The following is a 20479-nucleotide window of genomic DNA, read 5'->3' on the forward strand; positions in this document are numbered from 1 at the left end:
CACAACACACTCACTGATCTTCTGTGGGTGGGCTGGAAACCAAACCAACTTGGGGATAACTCAAAACTCCTCGCTTGATAGGGAACTCTGAGGTTGGATTAAAACCAAAATCTATTCGGACCACGCCTGTATTCTCCTTGTGTTTGGGGCTGGGTTTTACATTAAGTGCGTGAAATCATTGCGAATGTATTTGTGTCCTGCCGTGCGTACGTTCTATTGTTGTACATGCATCCAATTTTGTTCCTGTGAAATTGTATTTCTAACAGAATTAACACATGCTCAGTTAGGTTTTTTCAATTTGGCAGCTTCATTATCTTAAAAGCACGGTTTGGAGAAGAACAACAAATAAGGAAGGGTAAACATGGGCAATCAAACTCATCTCTCTCCAGATTACGTAATCATCACAACTGCATCTCCATTTCTTTTAAAGTGGTAGATACACAGTAAATGAAGGACCTGCAAATCCATAGGGAATCCAGTTCGAAACAGTATTCTAATATTCTCACTATTCTCATATATATAATCTCAGTTATGTATTGGAGAAGACGTTAGTGGTAGTCCTACCCGCAAGGGTGAAGCCAGACCCAGAGATTTGTGTGCGTGTGTGTGTGTGTGGGGGGGGGTTCTGATGATCCTTTGCGTGAGTGTGACATCAGTGCGTCAGACACAGACCTCTCGCTCTCTATCCCCCCGCACACGGCTCAATACATCACAGCTGCTAACCTTTCCTTCGAGAACCTCCTCACCCACCCTCCCGCCCTCGCCTCAACACCCCCGCAGAGAGTGCTGTGTGAGAGGTGTGTAGACAGGGGGCTTAGGCCTCTCCTCTCCACCCCCGCCTTCCCTCCATCCACTCCTCACCTGCTCATCCGCTGCATAGTGGTGAGTGCGGACAAGGTGTGTCGTGCGGAGAGGTGGGCTGCGCGCACACGCACACGCACACGCACACAATGCAGATGCTTGTTGTAACGTGTACAAGGTGTGGCACGCAGAGAGGTGGGCTGCTCACGCACACGTCACACACACACACACACACACACACACACACACACACACACACACACACACACACACACACACACACACACACACACACACACACACACACACACACAATGCAGATGCTTGTTGTACTCTTTGTCCTTTGCACGTGTGAGGCCAACCTTCTCCTCCGGATAGATCAATATCTGTTATCCTTTTAGTTCTTTCACATTCCTATTATGTCCTCCCCGCTCTCCTTGTCTCTTACTATTTGTGTGTGTTTGCCGGGGCGTTCGAATCATCTGCCCTCCCCACCGCCTATATGCACATTGGAAAGAGGGAGATTAGAAGCTAGCTTACAGTGACTCACGCGCAGTCAGTCAAACAGATTGCTACAAAGCCACGCACACTCAAACGTGTGTGTGTGTGGGTGTGTGTGTGTGTCCCTGCCTACACACATAATGCCAACACATAGGTCAAAGCGTTGGCCGTGGGAGACGGGAGCGGTCACCGTTTAAGGTCACAGGCTCGGGGCTGTGTAGGAGAGACGCGTGTGTGCATGGCATTCCAGATGTGAGAGCAGGCTGTGCCAAACTACCGCCCGTGGTCCTCAGCCTGACCCCCCCCCCCCCCACCCCCCTGCCAGAGGGCCTTTCAGAAGGCCTCAGCTCTGCTATACCTTCCTGCTGTCTCATAGTATTCACTCTCTCTCTCGCTCTCTCTCTCACACTCTCGCTCGCTCTCTCTCTCTGTGGGAAATGACAGTCTCTCGTCCAGACCCAGGCTGTGCGGCACTCACAATAGACCGCCGTGTGCTCCAGCGCTACGGAGCCGGCGCCGGCGGAATAATAGAGATGACGGCTTGGCATTAATTTGACATTAGAGTTTGAACTCGTCCGCACTGTGGACAATGCCTCTGTCACTGTTTCATAACATGGCAAGCACTGAAGCGCTCCTGATGCTGATTACATTATCCTATGATTATTCTCATTAGACGCTTTTCACATTTGAGACCCAAGGCGCATTCTATATTTATACATGCCCTCGCTCGGCTTTGTTTCGGAAAACCTTTCTTGTTCGTGTTGTTTTATCAATCAGCTTCTTTTTCTTTTTGCAAAATGCTTGAGGGATCTTCAGCAGGGTTACTTTCTTCGGATGGTGTGTGTGTGTGTGTGTGTGTGTGTGTGTGTGTGTGTGTGTGTGTGTGTGTGTGTGTGTGTGTGTGTGTGTGTGTGTGTGTGTGTGTGTGTGTGTGTGTGTGTGTGTGTGTGTGTGTGTGTGGGAGAGAGTCACCAGCTTGCTTAGCCCCTCGTCTCTGATGGGAGCCGGTCAGCAGGTTAAGGGAAGCCAGGCACGAGAGAATGCAGCGGATCACGCTACTTTACTCTAAAACCTACGGAAAGGCAGAAGGAAGAGTGTGTGTGCACATACACTTGACACGAGTACTGTGTGTGTGTGTGTGTGTGTGGCTGCAGGAAGAGAGGTGGGAGGGGGATTTAATCAGTGTGTTTCATGCATGCGAAGAGGCCTGTCTGTCAGGTCTGACACATACAGTAGTAATTACAACAGCGTTGTTTAAATGAGCTGACGCGATTGGCTGACGGGGGCCGGGAGGAGGGGGGAGGTGGGCTGCTGTGTGGCAGGGTTTTAATCTACCATCAGTTGCCATCTCATTATTAATATGGTAATAGATCTCCTGCAGGAGATTAGGGGATGCGGCAGCGTGGTAGTGACTGCAGACTATTTTAGGTCTGCGAGACCGATTGAAAGGCCGCTGAAGGGCTTAATACTGCGGGAGCTGCTGATGACGATGAAGATGATAATAGGATATTTTATGCTTTAATGCGGCGGGACTTTTCGGCGTTCACACTGCTGCCAGGGTAGATCTGACGATGGATCCTTTTTAGAAAAGGATTTAAGGAAACATGTGAAATGTTAGAATGTGGGTTTTAATGTTGTTGTTGTTGTTGTTGTTGTTTCACCCCCGATGTGTAACGACGATGGACGACAGGGGTGGTGTTGGGAGGCACCGGTCGCTAATCGGTTACTGCAAACGCGGCCGCTTCCTGAGGAGTCCTCTCCACCTGTCCAAGGACTTCCGTGTCAGCAGAAAAATACCTCAACCGCCATGTATATGAATAATGCATGGAAGGTGTCTCAAGGAGTCGGGATGGGGGAGTGTGTGTGTGTGTGTGTGTGTGTGTGTGTGTGTGTGTGTGTGTGTGTGTGTGTGTGTGTGTGTGTGTGTGTGTGTGTGTGTGTGTGTGTGTGTGTGTGTGTGTGTGTGTCGGTCTTATATTCTCCAGAGAACAGTAATCTTTCACCTGTCACACTGTTGTGTGTTTTTATATGAGATGCTGCTTAGCTTGTATATCCAGGAGATTTGATGTGCGCCTAATCTCGCTGGGAAATCGTTTTAATATTGGCTTTTATTCATTACTCACCGAGTTACCCCTCACGCTCTCCTTTCTTCTATCCTTCTCTGTCTCTCTGTCTGTCTGTCTGCCTCTCCTGCAGGTATTCCGTATCCCCCTACTCGACTCTGTCTCGATGTGGGATCAAGCATCCCAGGCCGCTGCCCTTCTTCGGCAACCTGTTCCTGTTTCGCCAGGTGAGACCGCCACGTACACAACACGCACTGAAGAAATCCAGGCCAGCAGAGGAAAGGTCTGGTCGAGGCGAGGGATGAACCCAATCTCCTGGATGGAGCTCCCAACTCGACCCAGATCAAAATAACTTGATTAGTGTCCAAACACATACACACAAACACATATCAAAGATGATGTTGCACGCACGCACACACAAAACACCCGGAGAAACGACGGGACAACCGACAGCAAGGGACAGCCACCGGGGAAACATGTGCTGAGCAGCTCTGCTGTATTTTTGACATTCTTTTTATGGAATCTCTTGAGATGCAAAAGATACCCGTGATCTGGAAACACTCAACTATTCGCCAAGTCGCCAAGTGTTAAAAGCCCCAAGGCCTTAAATGATTCTAAACCTGTAGCACTTCAATCTTTAGTTATGAAGGTCTTTTTGAAGGTGATGATGCAGGCCATTCAGTAGGCAGTGCAGGGTTCTTGAGATCCTCTGCAGTTTGCTTGTATAGCTGGCAGAGGTGTGGAGGATGCCCCGCTGATGCTGCTGAACTGCCTGTATCATCATCGTAGGGGCCCCTGACTCATGCCAGACTTCTGCTCATTGATTTCTCATCTGCTTTTAACACCATACATAACGGCCACATTTGCTTGTAGAGAAACTACTCTCCGATTTGAATCTCTATTGATAATCATTTGATGGATTGTAGACTTTGTTGCAAACAGATCACAGTGTGTGAGAGTTAATTGTTTCTTCTTAAGCAAGCACCACTCATCCATTGGTTCCCCCCAAGGATGTGTACTCTCTCCCCTTCTTGATATTCTTCACACAAATAGCAGTCAGAGCAAGTTTGAGAATAGACACATCATAATATCTGCAGACGACGCAATCATAGTTGGGTTGCTGAAGAGGGGGGAATTAGATCAGGGACCGGCCCTTAATGAATTTGTGTCATGGTGTAAAAAGTCTTTCCTTCTTTCCTTCGAACTGAATGCGTATTAAACCTAGGACATGATTATTGAGTTAAGGAAATCAGCACCCATTCCCAAACTCAGTTATTGATGGAACTGAGATTAATTTGGTGGTGAGCTACAAATAGTTTGGTACTGAACTAACAGGTGGTGCTTTCAGGCTAATGCAGATGCCATTTCTAACAAGGTACAACAAAGTGTTGACTTCTTGAGGAAAATTAATTATTTGGATGTGTGCACCAAGATTATTACTCTGTTCTGCACGACTAGTATTGAGTCTGTGCTGTCTTTTGGTATCGTGGCATGGATTGGGATCCTGAGTCCGGCCAATAAGATTGTATAAGCTTGATCGGCTTGTCAGAGTTATTGGGGTGAACCAAGCACAGCTCTCTGACCTTTATGACCCGTAAAGAAGACCCATGCCATATTGGACTGCACCGACCACCGCCGGCAAAGGGACTTTATGCCTCTACCTTCAGATAGAAGATAGAGTTTCAACTCAGAGGTCCATAAGAATTCAAAGACTCTTTTGTTTGCACTGCAATTAGAAGGCTGGATTTGCACAAGTGATTGCACTCAGCCCTTTCTGCACTGTAATTTGCTTGTCTTTTGTCTTCACGTGAAGTGATCTTGCAGTGTACTGTATTGTCACTGTACTGTATTCTTTTTTGTATCTGTGTCATGTCTGGTGTGTTGTCCTTCATGTTGTACTTATGTTGGATTGAATGTGTTTTTAATATCTGGCTGCAAACATATTTTCCCTAGCGGGATATTCAATTTGACTGAAATAACCAGAACGCATAATAATAATCTGTAATTAATCAGTCATTAGTAATTAACACAGTTGATGAATGTTGAGAAGCTGACATGTAACATGATCTTTTGCTAACTATTTTACTCAATTAAAATTTTTGTATTTCAATATTTGTCAAATTGCTGATGTACTTTTTTTTATAAAAGTTTAAAACCTGAGGGAAGTATTGTTGATTTTCTCTTTTTAGAATTTTGCTTAATTAACATAATTTTCCTACAACTCATTTATATGTTTCCGGGCTTGTTATGTTATTGAATTGATTTCACATAAAAATTTGTTATTTTCCATTAATTCTGGCCTTTTTGTTTTTGACTCTGGAATGAGTTTCTCCCATGTCGGAAGTAGTTAGACAAGTGCGTCAGACACACACACACACACACACACACACACACACACACACACACACACACACACACACACACACACAACCACCCCCCATGGGCTTGAGATTTTGTGCCTCCAACATATTACTGCACTTCATTAAATCTGTTCATTAAAGGCAGCTCACACGTAATGACTTGGTCCTGCCGTCCCACCGCCAAATAGATTAACCAGATTGATAATTGCCTTCAGTTTTCTGATGAATATGAAAGAAAGAAAGCTGAGGAGGCAAGTGGGCGTGTTTTTAATATCCCAGAATTAATATCGTATCATTTTGGTCACATCTATAGCACCACGTTAGTGACAATGACTAGGAGGCCTTTTCGGGAGCGTTCGGATTCACTGGAGGAATTTGGCTCACTGGAATGCAGAAGATACCCATCATGTATTGCCAGGGTGATTCTGATTGGCCGGTGCTGTCGTCAACATGAGAAATTGGAATGTGCCAAGCATCTAGGGCTCTCTATCAGGGGAAACTGCCTGAGTGGGATACTGCCATACAATTATTAACCTAACATATAGAACAGGGAAACAGCGGGCCGCATAGTCTTTTCATGAAGCAGTCGAATGGAGCTCTGCCGGGCCGATCCCGTCCAGACCCAAGCATCAATACCACTGGTGGGTTCAGGCAAGCTGGGCTGGGGACCCCCTGTTGGGTCCACTGCAGACACACCAGCCAGCTCAGTGTCAATATTAGCAGTGACTTTTGTCCACTCTCCTCGTCCACTCTCCTCTGCTCCTTTCCCCCTCCTCTTCTCTCAGTTTCCCCGTCTCCTCTTTCTCCTTTTCCGTCTCCCCTCTCCCTCCTTCTCTCCATTCAATATTGTGTCTCATTCTTTATTTGGCTTTGTTCACACTTTTTGTTTGAAAATGGCTTTAGTTAAATTGTAAGAATGAGAGCTTTGTCGTACCCACAATACCCCCCAAATGACACGTGAGAGCACTTCTCATGGAAGAACGAGATACTCTCTCTCTGTCGTTCACTCGCTCTCTATTTATTATCTCTTTCTTTCTGTTTCCCCTATTTGGTTAAATTTTTTTCTTCCCACTTTCCTCCTCCTAATTTTCCCCATCTCCCAGGCCGGCGATATCTAGCTGGGCTGCGGTCGTTCCATTCACTCTGTCTGGAAGGGGGATTTGTGTGTGTGTGTGTGTGTGTGTGTGTGTGTGTGTGTGTGTGTGTGTGTGTGTGTGTGTGTGTGTGTGTGTGTGTGTGTGTGTGTGTGTGTGTGTGTGTGTGTGTGTGTGTGTGTGTGTGTGTTTGGGGGGACTGGGGGGTGCTTAAGATCCCAGCAGTGCTTAAATATGGATGCGGTCTAGCCTTGCGTCATGATTCTGTAGGGATTGGTTCTGACAAAGGTGAGGCCAAGAGGTGTGTATGTGTGCCTGTGTTGGGATTTGGTTGCATCTAATGATGATGATGTGTGTGTGTGTGTTGGGGTTAGAGTCAGCTGTGTGTGTGTGTGTGTGTGTGTGTGTGTGTGTGTGTGTGTGTGTCACTTAAGCTGCACTGCTCTCGCTGAATCTTTGTGACCCAGTTTAGAGAGCCACGCTACAGCAGACACACTCGCTGTCAAAAAAGTTTTTTTCTTGCCAATCCTGATCCTATTTTCCTTATGAATATACATTGCATCATGTGTGTGTGTGTGTGTGTGTGTGTGTGTTGGGGGGGGGGGGTTGCAAGCTGGGCCAGAGTTGCAGACTGAGGGAGTGCTGTTGATTTGGTACAGTGTCTACCACGTCTATCACTTACCAGGGAGAATAGAACATGGCCCGTATGTATATGTTTAGGATGGGAGATTCAATGCCTGAAGAAATGCAGAAGAAATGTAGAAGAAATGCAGTTTGAAGGATTAGAAAAACTAAGACATAAAAAATAAATTAAAAAAATGTGTTCATATATGAACAAATTTCATGTCATTTAAATGTCATTTTTTGTATATTTGTATTCTTCCGTTGACTGCTCTACATCTGAACCAAGCACTATAAATACATAGACAGAGACGGTACAAGATTAAAATAGGGTTCACTGGGTGGGACATTATATTCTCTTAAAGGTTAAATCAGTTTACATGAGCAACTGGCCACTCACAAGTTCTATTTCACTTATTGACTCAGTACTCGCTGAATGACTTGTTTGGACATTCCATGGCTGTTTTGGTGCCACTTCCTACCTGCTCCTCCATTCCCTCCACCCTGCAGGGCAGTCAAAGAGCTACAGTTAGCCCACACAGGATTACTGCATGGGTCCTACCCACCAGTTTATATTCAGGAACCCCCCCACCCCGAACACCCGAAACACACACACAAACACAAACATCAGCAGCCACCAAGGTTAATCATTAAAACTAAGGACATAGCTTGGTGTGTGTGTGAAATTATATTTTGTAAATGTGTAGTCTCTCTCTCTCTCTCTCTCTCTCTCTCTCTCTCTCTCTCTCTCCTCTCTCTCTCTCTCTCTCTCTGCCCTCCATATACAAAATGAAATGTCTAATCCCCCATCGGTGAGGGAGATTCCGAGAGGACAAACTTGAGAGCGTTGCAGGTTCCAGGGGGTTGGAGAGTGCCCTATTGATTAGTTCTGTCTGACTGTGATGAATCCCCAATTAGATTCATGACAGGCCATGGCTGCTGCTGCTCCTGTCCCGGGCTCCCGCACCCATGTGTGGACAAAACGTGTGTGTGTGTGTATGGATTACAAACACACACACACACACACACACACACACACACACACACACACACACACACACACACACACACACACAAACTGCCCACAGACTCCCGGTGAGACGACGGGTCTGTACATGCAGTGCCGCTGTGACAAAAAGGGAAAGGTTGTGTTGGGTATTTTCTCACGTGCTCCCGGGCGGTGTTAGGTGCACCCGTCGACGACACTCTCACTGCTGTCGTCAAGGTTGCGGTGGTGTTTCTGTGCGTGGAGGGCGGTGGAGTTTGGTCGTGGTGACGGTAGAAGGGGAGGGGGCGGGGGGCAATGGAATGCTGGTGGAAGCGCTGGAGCTGCGGATGGGGAGAGGAGAGGGTGGGTGGGTGGGTGGTGGTGGGCGGCAGGGGTGCGCGGGGTGTGGGGGTGGGTGGGGGGGGGGGGTGTCCTGCCAACTGTGTCTGCAGCTTAATTAAGTCTGAAGGCGGGCAAAACTGCAGGCTGCTCCGTCGCCTTGCATATCAACGACCTGCACGCTTTTTCTAAGTACCTCCGCAGACAGGCCCTCCTTTGTGGGCCGGGCCCCTCCGCTCTGTTCAAAGCCGAGGGGGAGCCACCAGCATCCCCCCTCTCCTCCCTGTCTCCCCCCCTCTCCGGCAATTCTCCCCCTCTCATTCCCCATCTCTCTCTCCCCTCTAACCTCTCTCTCTCTCTCTCTCTCTCTCTCCTCTCTCTCTCTCTCTCTCTCTCTCTCTCTCTCTCTCTCTCTCTCTCTCTCTCGCGGTCCCCCTCCCTTTTCAATTTCAATTTAAGGGCTTTATTGCCATGATAAAGGCATTCCTCTGGCATGCCAAAACAAAACAGTAACAAGGACATAAATAACACAACAATACAAGTAATGGTACAAGGGACAATGCCGTAACCATCAAAAGTAACAGTTATAATGGTACAATATTACAGTGATGATACAACCGTTATACAACGATACACCATGAAAACAGTAATAGTACATGAAATTATGAAATTACGTTTTTTTTCTTGTTATTCCAAGGTCTTTCCCTGGTCCCTGAGGTTATGACAAGAGAGAACATTTCTTGTGCCAAACAAGCCCCACTTTTCTTTTTTCTCATTCTTTCACTATTTAGAAAACAAACAATTGGCTTCCCTGGGTTGCCAGGTCTGTCGGTAGACCTGGTACATAGGTTCTCAGCTTTAGGGCCAAACAACAATCCATTTTGGCTCTTGTTTTTGTGGTGTCATTCCGATCTGTAATGAATCTCTCATTTTGTTTGGCCATAATTACCTTGGACCAGGTTGTGGGTGTGCTGACCTGGGGGTCTATAGGGTCAGTAGGGGAACTGAGCCTCAGGACTTGCTGGTGGAGGGGACTTTTTTGTTGGTTAGTTTCTTGGTATTTTAGGGCTTTGTGGTGGAAGGTTTGGAGGTCACTTGATTTTAAGTGGTTGTGGAATTTGATAGCTCTTTGAATGGTCCTCTTTCATCTTTGAAGGTGTCAGGGCCATCCTTATTACATATTTCACACCAGTCTCTCTCAAGGAGAGGTCTGGCTCAAGGAGAGGTCTGGCTCAAGGAGAGGTCTGGCTCAAGGAGAGGACTCGCTCAAGGAGAGGACTCGCTCAAGGAGAGGTCTGGCTCAAGGAGAGGTCTGGCTCAAGGAGAGGACTCGCTCAAGGAGAGGTCTCTCTGAAATATCGTGAGAGTTTGGTTGTTGCGGGAAGAGAATGGTGGAAACGTGAGGTGGAGAGAGCAGAGTTTGTTGTGTTGGACCACATAAAGCGTGGCTTAGTGTAAAGATTTGGCTGAAGGAGAGTTGAGAATGTATTGACAATAGGGACATTTTCTGCGACCACCAGATTTCGGAGTGAGACTCCTTGAGCGAGAGACAATAACTAACAGATCGGATCAAGCGAAAGGTGAAGACAGAGTTTTATTTCTCTGTGGGGATCCTTTTCATAATATAAAATCAACTTTTTGCTGGTCAGTGGCAAAAACCCTTTGTGAGGACGTACTTTAGCCGCATTTCCCCGAAACGGATAACATCACAGCTCGTTCTTGCTTACAGGACCAATTTCCAAAATAGTTGTCTGCAATTGTCCTTTAGACTCAAAACGATCTGAAAAAAAGGACCCAGGTTGAAATATCCCAAAGTTCCCCTTTAAGTGTGGGGGATGCTTATCCTGGTGGTGTTGTGGGCATAGCTGGGCATGCCAAGGAGGGTGGCCCCTCCATGTCTGGTGGGGCGAGGGGCTCTGCCGTCTCTGGGTGAGTTGAGGGGGGGGGGGGGGGGGGGGGGATCAGCGTTGGGATTCAGCGCAGTGTCCTTGGCGTTTATCCTGAGGAGGGTTTACCTTCTACAAACTTACTGTTGGCGTCGATCAATACAACTATGTCTGGTCTGGGGGAGTCGGCCTGCGTGAACCAGGGGGAGGTGTGCTGGGCTGGAGGGGGAAGGGGGGGAGGTGGGGAGGGCTGGAGGGGGAGATGGGAGGTGTCAGAGGGGGAGAGTTAGGGTAGGCTTGGGAAGCAGGAGTGGAGAGGGGAGGTGGAAGGGCATGCTAAAGTGGGCTGAAAGGGTTGTATGGATTGAGTGGGCTGGGAATAGGGGGGTACGGGAGGGCCTGTGGGGAGCAGTGGGCTCCTCCGCTCGGCAGGGGGGATGTGGAGGTGGAGGTGCTCTTGCAGGCCGACTTATTGTTTGGGGTGTGAGCTCTCTCTCTCTCTCTCCCTCTCCCTCTCCCCATGTCTGCCTTCTGTTTTGGTGTGACAGACTCCTCGTGGTGTTTGTAGAACACCACGAGCGGCCCACCACAGAAGCGGCACAGGAATGGCAGAGAGAACTATTTTTGCTGTTATTTGTGAAACCCACAATCCATTCAATGGAGACCAAATTAAACCTCTCACGTAAAATGATCAATAGAAACAAAGTCTTGTAGAAAATCGAAAACTGGCTATGATTTGAATTTTCCTCTTACTCTCTGGTCGAAATCTTCAGAGGCCTACATTAAAAAAGACTCCCCATGGCCTTTGAAGACAGTGGTTACGTGTTATGTTGCCATGTACTAGTGTGGAGGTCCGTTTGGAGGTCAGAGCAGCGCATTCCTAACTATAGTGTACTGTAAATAGTAAAGATCCAGTGTCTTATCACTGCCTCTGGCTCTGCTAGCCACTGACCTCTAGTGGAGTTTTATGGTAAATGTTCAAAGACGCATTCAGCGATAGTGCATGAAGACTTAATGAGGCCTTAACTGTCAAAATTAATTGAATCAGCCGACTTCATATTTTAATGTGTGTGTAGATGTGTGCGTGTGTGTGTGTCTGACTGTGTGTTTATAGGTTTTCTAGGTGCTACATGAAAGGTCCTGATGCAGATACATGGATAACCATGCATGAACGGCTTGAAGGCGAAATAGGTCACGGCTTATCGCAGACATGTATTGTTTTAAAATTTGGCGTTCAAGCTTCAATAACGCCACATTTGACCGAGTCGTATTTTATTATGTGGTAGAAAGCGCAGTTGCAGTAGTTAAAAACATGTCTGATCTTTCTGTTGTTCGCCGCTGTGCGATTGCATCACTATGAAGACGGCGTAAAAAAATACAGTATTTTATAGCATTTAAAAAAAAAGTGTAAAAGACAGCATTATATAGCACGAAAATGGCACATTTTTAGTAAAACATAACGCTGATTTAATACAGTACATGTCTACAATGAGGCGTAGTGGTGACCTTTTCGGCCTTCCATATGAATGTAGGCACACACACTCGCATAATTCTAAACGACAAACCAGTGTTGTAGAGTAGTTCTCATGGAAAAATTATACATATACATATATCCTTGTTCAAATTGTTACTCATCAATTGAAAAGGCATTTTGTATAAACTCTCCCTGCACCTAGAGATAGCTCCCTTCGTCTCTTCAACTGAATAGTGTCAAGTTAGTTCACATTGCCACTGTAGCCACGAAGTCTGATACTGAGCCCATGCAAATCTCTTTGTTGACTTCTTTGTTGTGTAAATTCCTTAAGCTGTCTTGCGTCCCTGTGACGCGTCAACCACCTTCCCGATGTGTATTGCAAATTAACCTGACCTCAGCCATGGCCAATCCTCAAATCTCCACCATGGTCCCTGCCCTCACCTTTTGTGTCCTTTGTCGTGACTACCCAAGATGTGGAAGATACCGTGTAAGAATCATGTCCACCCATTGTCTTATTGATGAAGCTTGGTAAATCTCTGCCTGTCACGCTTCTGCTTTCATTCTCTCTGAATGACCTCTGGCCGTTTCAATTGACGTGTTTATTATTAAATGTGGTTAAATGACAAGCAAAGCACCAGTCTGCTTGTTTAATACTTTTTCCCAAATGTCAGAGTGTCCAGATGTGGGCCGACTTGTGCGCCAGTGTCTGTGTGTTTCTGATCCTTTAATTATGACTTTACTGGACCCCTTCTGGGAAGCCCCCCCCTCCCCTATCTCACACACAAGCAGCACACACACACACACACTGGCTTTTTATTGCTTGTGCCCTCTCTGTTTTTACTCGCTTTTACTGTGTTGTTTTCAGTTGTACCTTCTTTCTTTTTTTCTCTATCTTCTTTAATATGTATCTGCTGTATTTCTTTATTTTGTTTGATCTGTGTTCTTGAAAAGCACTTTGTAAATATACAGTCTCATACAAGGCTTTGGTTTTTAAGACCATTCCTACTGCAGGAACATTAATCGCTGCATATAAAACCAAACAGGGATTAGTATGTAATGACCACATGTGTGGTGGGGGCTGGATGCAGCCTCAGGCCCTCTTGGTGAAGCTGTTGGACCACCGGTTGGGTGGTACTGGAGAGTAGGGGTCATCCACCCTCTGGATACTGTGTACTTGATACCCCCGATTAGACAAAGCAGCTTGTAGGGTATGGACATGGATTCATTCATTTCAGTTCCGCGGTTTCCAGCTATTCTTTGTGGCTCAAGAGGGTCAAAGTCGGAGGCCCGTGATTGTATGGAAAGAATAGAAAGGTCTCTATGTATGTGGGATATTTCTAGTACACACACACGTACATACGCACATGCTCACGCACACTCACACAGGCGGAGGCACACTCGACTGTTGTTCAGTGGTGGTCAGGAAACACAGCTGGGCCTGGAGGCCCGCCCGCTTTATTTAGCGGCCAGTCGTCTGTCATGAAGGCAGCATTCACACAGGGGCCCAGCTGCTTTTGTTAACGCATTGGAAACGGATAAATCTTTTGCTAAGCATTCAAGGCAGCGCATACTGTCAGCCGCGCTGTATTTCACAATAAGACAACGGCCTCTATCTATGCTGATGGACTGATGCTCAGGCCTGGTGATGGCTTTATCAGGGGGAGAACTCATCCGACACCCGTGTTTTCTTTAAAAAAAAGTGTTTTCTTCTTCTGTGGTTTCTCACTCATAACTGCTGTCTTTTTTTGCTGACAGCTGTCTTTCTTTCTTTTTTGTGTTCTCTCAGGGTTTCTTCGACCCGATAAACCAGATCATCAGGACACACGGGCGTGTGTGCGGGTGAGTCAATGGCTCCTCTTGTAAAGACGACGCCGGACATGATGGGCGTGAAACCTCAGGTCTAGCTGTGCTACACGACAGTCTATCATGAGAGGCCGTGTCAAAAAAAGAGTGAAAAAACACAACAAACTAAGGTCTATATGGTCTAACTTCACCTACCTTTTGCTACAACACACCAAATATAGATTATATATATACTTTATATATATAATTTTTTTTAATATATATATACACAGTATATATATATATATATTAAAAACAATATATATAGTATATTATACTTGTATTCTACGTTTCACGCAAAGTCTTTCGAGGAGTGTGTTTGAAAGGGAACGCAGATAGGAGCGTTTGAAAGGGATCTTTAAACCTGGGGAGCAGGGAGGGAGACGTTGGGGAGCCGAACACAGAACTCTCCAGCTGGGAGAAGTGAACTGAGGTACCACACTGGCCACAGTCATGTCTCCACAACACGAGACTGTGGGACATTTATTAAATATGTCGTCCCTGGGAGCCCAGTTATCAGTCCAACTGAATCAGGCCATAGTATAATAAGAACGCATTAACCACCGTCAACAGTAGTTGGACAAGATAGGAATTTCAAAAACATGCTGAGGTGTTATTTTATCCTATCATGTATCCCTACAGGGGGGCTGTGTGTGTGTGTGTGTGTGTGTGTGTGTGTGTGTGTGTGTGTGCCTACATTCCCTATGCGTTGACAAGCAAATCAATTGCCACTGAGCCATACGGGAGCCACTACTAAAGCAGGAGAGCAGACTATCCATCCCAGATGAGACGCGTTCACCTTGAAGCCTCGAGCATCCAGACGTTTTTTTTAGCAGATCTGCTCTTTAGTATTCGTAGAAGTATTGTTGGCATTTCCGACAAAACAACAGGTGGTAACAATGGCAGCAGTGATATTCCCGTGCGATCAGGGCCATCACTTCACACACGGAACCCGAGCTCACCGTAGACCCCAGAGCTGGGTGGACCGGGATTGTGACCCAGATGCGTGAACCGCACTCCAGATATAAATAAAGTTTATGATTTGCATGCAAAGATGAATTCCTTCTGGTACAGAACAGCACTTAGTGTAAGTTCACATCACAGTGTTCCACACTTTCCTGATTGGCCATGTCTAATGAACGTTGACAACTAATGTGTTGTATATGTTAATGTTGCAATGATACACAGATCTGTAGGTTGGAGACGGGGCTAGGGGCGAGGGGGGGGGGGCGCAAATATAGCAAGCCTTTTCTCCCCCCCCCCTTCTAATGAGTCTGATGAATCTTACTTTAGAATGTGTATGTGTGTGTGTGTGTGTGTGTGTGTGTGTGTGTGTGTGTGTGTGTGTGTGTGTGTGTGTGTTGGGGGGTGTAGGGAGCACTATAGTGACAGCAGGGGTCCATGCATGAGCCCATCTCTCTAGATCAGTACTGACAGCATCACTGGTGGAATCTTTCCCCTCACAGTGAACACAAGCCCCTCATCCAGGGCTTAGGAAACAACTTTGTCTTGTTCAAAGCTTTCTGGCACGCTGCATAACCCCCAGACGGATCTATGCAGAGGTGATGCGGCCCCTCCATTTTAATTGTGGCAGGAAAGAGATGCTTTCACGATTTGCCTTGATTACTTTAATTGTTTCTCTTATATTCCTTGAAGCTTCCATTTCCAATTATGGCGTCCGTAATAAAAAGGATTTAATTACCCACACACGTCAGGATTCTCTTTTCTTTTTTTTTCACACCATTCTCCCTGTTAAATCGATTCTCATTAAAAAGGCACTTAACCAACCACAGCTGCCGTTCCTTAAGAGAATGTGTCCCTTTTGACCTTCGTTTCCCACCCAGGGTGCTTTGTTAGGAGACACAGGAAGCTACATTTATTCTGAATGTAATTTTCCACTGTACTACACTGGCTCGGCTTAGCACAGACTGACTCTGGCCAGCGCAGCTAGGATTTGAATTTCCATTCAAAGCAGACTTCCCGCTTGACGGTGTCTTTAACTCATGACGCGCTTGTCCTGAGTCGATGACGCAACAACACACACTTTTATTGGCTATTCATCTTTATATTATGGTCTACCGTAAAATCGGATTGATTCGATTAAGAGACATTTAATATATTTGGGTTGTTTCAGAAGGACGGCGACACACACAATGATATCCGCCATGATGAAATGAATTTCACTTTCAATATCCCCGCTTTTTTTCTAAGCTCCTAGATCATTGAGAGCCGATTTATTTCAGATTACTACTGTTTGCACATTGGACAATGTTTCATGCATATTAGGAAAAAAACACGTTGAATATCGATGCCAGCGTTCTAATAGTGTGAAATGTTGTCCAATGCCCAGTCTTTAGACTAAGACTAATCTGAAATAAATCTGTACTAGTCAACAAGCTATTTCATTGTGCATGAGAATATCACTGCAGTGCGCTCATTTACCCTTTTTAATTCGGCTTATAGTTAAAGCAACAAACAAATAATAAAGAATCAAGCTGTTGATAACTCTTGCCATACTCTTTGTGCATGGTGGGTCGGGCTCACTGTGGCCTGACCTCGTAGACGGTCCATCTCAGGCATGGAGTGGCACAGTGCAGTGCATTTAAACTGGTAGTGGAAACACAAATCAGTGCGGTATGGCACTGTGTGTGTGTGTGTGGCCGTGTATTAATCATATGTGTTTCTTTGTCAGGTATTATATCGGCAGGAGGCCGATTGTTGTGCTGGCTGACCCAGACATCATCAGACAGGTGACTGTGAAGGGGTTCAGCACCTTCCCTAACAGATTGGTGAGAGCACACACACATATAGGAAGGACAAAAGGGTCACACCAATGCCTCATCGTAGACGTATTGATTACACCGTAAAATGCACCGCTTTAGTGGTTTAAAACATTGTCTTTGACACAGTTTGTAATCAACTCCAAAACTGCGTAACAGACTGTGTTTTTGACAGCTAATTGACGCACAATTGTGCGCCTCAAAATTGCACATCAAATGTTAATAAAACATCTTGACAACAGTCAAATGAGATCAGTTTGTAATGTGTATAATGGTGCAACAATATAATGAGACTCTTGCGCACTCAACACAGTCATAGAAGAGTGAAATATGGCCCCATATTTCCATGAACATGGATTAAACACACTATACAGCTTAGCTCTACTTAGTGGTGAATGCACAGCAGCGAACGATGGAACGATCAGCAATGGACTGGTGTGGTCTGACTTATCGTTGATTGGGTGGAAAAGTTTCACGATTAAATGGCTGTGTAAATTAGGGGGGGCTGTTTTGACCGTTATATAAATGGTGTTTTTAACCTGTTAAATAGCGTGTTAAATAGATGTTAAAATTCCTTTTATTTATGCCATTTTAAACTTGAGGAAGGACTGAGCATAAGACAGCTTTTGAAACCACTAAAACGGCACATTCCAAACAGTGTAAAATGTAGCGTTATGAAAGCTTGAGATACTGAATTTAATGCTGATTTAAATCAATACATATCTATAATGAGGTGTACTTGTGACCCTTATGGCCCTCCAGAACACACACACACATGCACAATCTCATGCATGCACGCACACATGCACGCACGCACACACACACACACACACACACACACAGACACACAGAGACACACAGCAAAATGTAGCATGATTACATATTCGTCCGTGCTCTCTGAAAGATTGAGAGGTCTCTCCCTCTCTGAGCAACATGTGATTTGAACAATGCCAAAACCGACAGCAGTAAGGGATGCACTCTGTCCAGATCAGGTCTGCATCATGCTGGGGGTCAGAGGAACGGAGATCACATGAGCGACCCTGCTTTCATCACCAGGCTTCTGCCGTTGCTCCGGGCTCTGCAGGAGGCCTTGGTCAACCGGCGATCAATAGTCTTTGGAAATGCTGTTGGCTTTTTGTACAATTGCATACACACACACATACAAAAACACATTTATGCACACATACCAAATAAAATCAAACAGACATGCAGAGTTTAAGCACAAACGGATGCCAGAAAATGCTCAAGTTCCTGCATTTCTGATTTGAGTCTTCTGTAGTGTCCCCTTGATATTGTTGGTCATTGTGTATTGATATCATATATTCCGATGAGATAAATATATAAACAGCATTTCTAATGGCTCAACAATATCAAGTGGCCCTGTGCTGTGTTTTGCAGTTTTCTCCTGTTTGTTATCATTAGTAAGACAACCTGGTCATGCTAAAGACACAGTAGCTTGGTGTAGCAGGTGCCCTAGACACAGCTTCAATCATAGCCGTACCATCGCACCAAAATCCCATGGTTACCGATGAAAATGTAGGGTGAAGAGTCAAATGAAATGATGATTATTGTTATGACTCGTTTTTGCGTTAATAGGATTATAGTTACATTTATATATTGGATATTAATATGATTATACCTCTATTGATATAGCTTACATTCATTGGATTAACTCCAACCCTACAAACTGGGCCGGCCGGGCTGCAGGGCAGTGAAGGAGCGGTGCTTTGTATTCCCTGCTGCTTGCATTGCAGTTCTGCTGTGAAAGGCCTGAAGGTTTTCCCAGACTCTGGTCTGGACACACATCAAAACAACAGGCCTGGCTAGCTGCTACTCCACTCTGCTATCTGCTGCCAACATGAGATGACCTGTCACAGTGACGGGGGGGCAAATTAAAGAATAACCCAGGGAATTGACAGTGGAGGGCGATGGGGGTGGGGGGTTGATGGGGGGGCTTGCTGATAGAAGGGTTGGGGTGGGGGCGGCGCCGAGTGAGATAGATTTTGACACAAACACGCACACACCAATACACTGACCTATGCTATGTTCGATTTCTTAAGAGGACAGTCGTGACTGTTCTTCAGCCCTAGGTACTTGGTAAACTGAACAACACCTTTAAACCCGCTATTCCAACGGATCATTCTAACTTAATAAGGATGGTATCTAACGAGCGACGGTAAAACTCAAGCAACATAATTATTATATTTTCAAACCCGGATTTGTGGAGCAACGTATCCCTCTCCCTGTTAAGTCCACGCCATTCCTTGGTCAGAAGCCAGAGAAACCTTTCTTTTGCTCTCTATATGCCAGAAAAACAACTTTGCGCCCAAGCCCATGAGCGACTGCCTGCTGATGCTGAGGGACGAGCAGTGGAAGAGGGTCCGCAGCGTGCTCACGCCCTCCTTCAGCTCGGCCAAGATGAGAGAGGTGAGAGTCCCGCGGCCCTGCTCACTGTTTACAACCAGCCTGCTACTCTGAGGCCGTTCCATGCAGATCAGTAGCATTGCACCTTAATGAAGACACGTCTTTATTTGTATTGCACAGTATGTGTTAAATATGGTTCAGGGAAAAGAAGAGGTATGAGAAACAACTAAATAAGACAAATAAGAGGCCATTGTTTTTTATTAAAGTGTGTGTGCGTGTGCGTGTGCGTGTGCGTACGTCTATTCCATCATTAAGGAAAGGGCCTACCGACACCAAACAACAAATGATATGGCGGAAACAATGGCGTATAAATAGCCCTGAGCCTTTGAGGGTTAATTACTTGTCGGTGACACTGCTGGGTCCAGACAGGATTATTTAACCGTCCTATAAACCGGTGCCAGCCAGACTCGACTAGCCTGAGTGAGCAGAGCTAAAGACGATGATCGCCCCGGAGCCAAGGAGAGACGGAGCAGGTGAAGGGAAAGGCGCTAGCCAGGGAGTGAGAACGAAGTGAAGAGAGAGGGATAATGAGAAGAAGAGATCATTTAGACCCCATGTTAATTGTAATTACTGTTCTGGTGGTACGTTGCCATGGAAACATTAGTCGCCAAAGCTTGTCGGCCCCAACAGAAACCCGGCATTTTGCAACCTGTGATGTATGTGTGGCAACGGCACACATCTCATCCTATTTATTTATGTATTTGACAGGCACAGTGCACATTGATTACATTACTGTAAACATGCCAGAGTTATCCAAAAAGGCTCATTTGCATTCTGTATTTTTACCCTGTGCAGGCAGCAACTGAAAAATAAGATACAATCATTAAAATGAAGCATTAACGATACAATCCATACAAAGAATGAACCGGACACATGAAGATCTGCACTATAACCCCACAGGCAGTAGGTAACAAATACAGCAAACATAAACCCTGGTCTAAGGTTGCCAGGACAGGTTGCCGACGAGACAGGCTCTTAGCTGTGTGGTGCAGTCTGGGCCACATAATCCCTCACCCCGTCTCACTCTCTCCCAGGTGTCCTCTCTGCTCCTTACCTTTTCTCCCTTTACTCTGATCTCTCTCTCTCTCGCTCGCCCTCTCTCTCTCTCCCTCTCTCGCTCGCCCTCTCTCTCGCTCTCTCTCGCTCTCGCTCGCTCTCTTGCTCTCTCGCTCTCTCTCTCGCTCTCTTGCTCTCTCTCTCTCTCTGTGCTTAATTTCTTTGAATGAAACCCAGGGTCTCGTCTCGCCCGCCCTGGCAGGATCTCATCTCTCATTTTGAATCAGGGGGTATCGATTGCTGGGCCAGT

General features: G+C 46.0%; 1 protein-coding gene across 1 annotated transcript in view; it reads left to right on the forward strand.

Moving 5' to 3' along the window:
- Positions 1 to 20479, forward strand: part of tbxas1 (thromboxane A synthase 1 (platelet)) — a 53651-nt gene that overhangs the window by 13003 nt on the left and 20169 nt on the right. Inside the window, exons 3-6 of the mRNA XM_084477592.1 lie at positions 3499 to 3592; positions 13914 to 13966; positions 16662 to 16758; positions 19060 to 19176. Of these exons, the coding sequence (XP_084333718.1) occupies positions 3499 to 3592; positions 13914 to 13966; positions 16662 to 16758; positions 19060 to 19176 (361 nt within the window). The remainder of the gene's footprint in view (positions 1 to 3498; positions 3593 to 13913; positions 13967 to 16661; positions 16759 to 19059; positions 19177 to 20479) is intronic.

The sequence above is a fragment of the Micromesistius poutassou genome (genome assembly GCF_964030765.1).
Source record: "Micromesistius poutassou genome assembly, chromosome: 13".
NCBI classification, from domain to species: domain Eukaryota; kingdom Metazoa; phylum Chordata; class Actinopteri; order Gadiformes; family Gadidae; genus Micromesistius; species Micromesistius poutassou.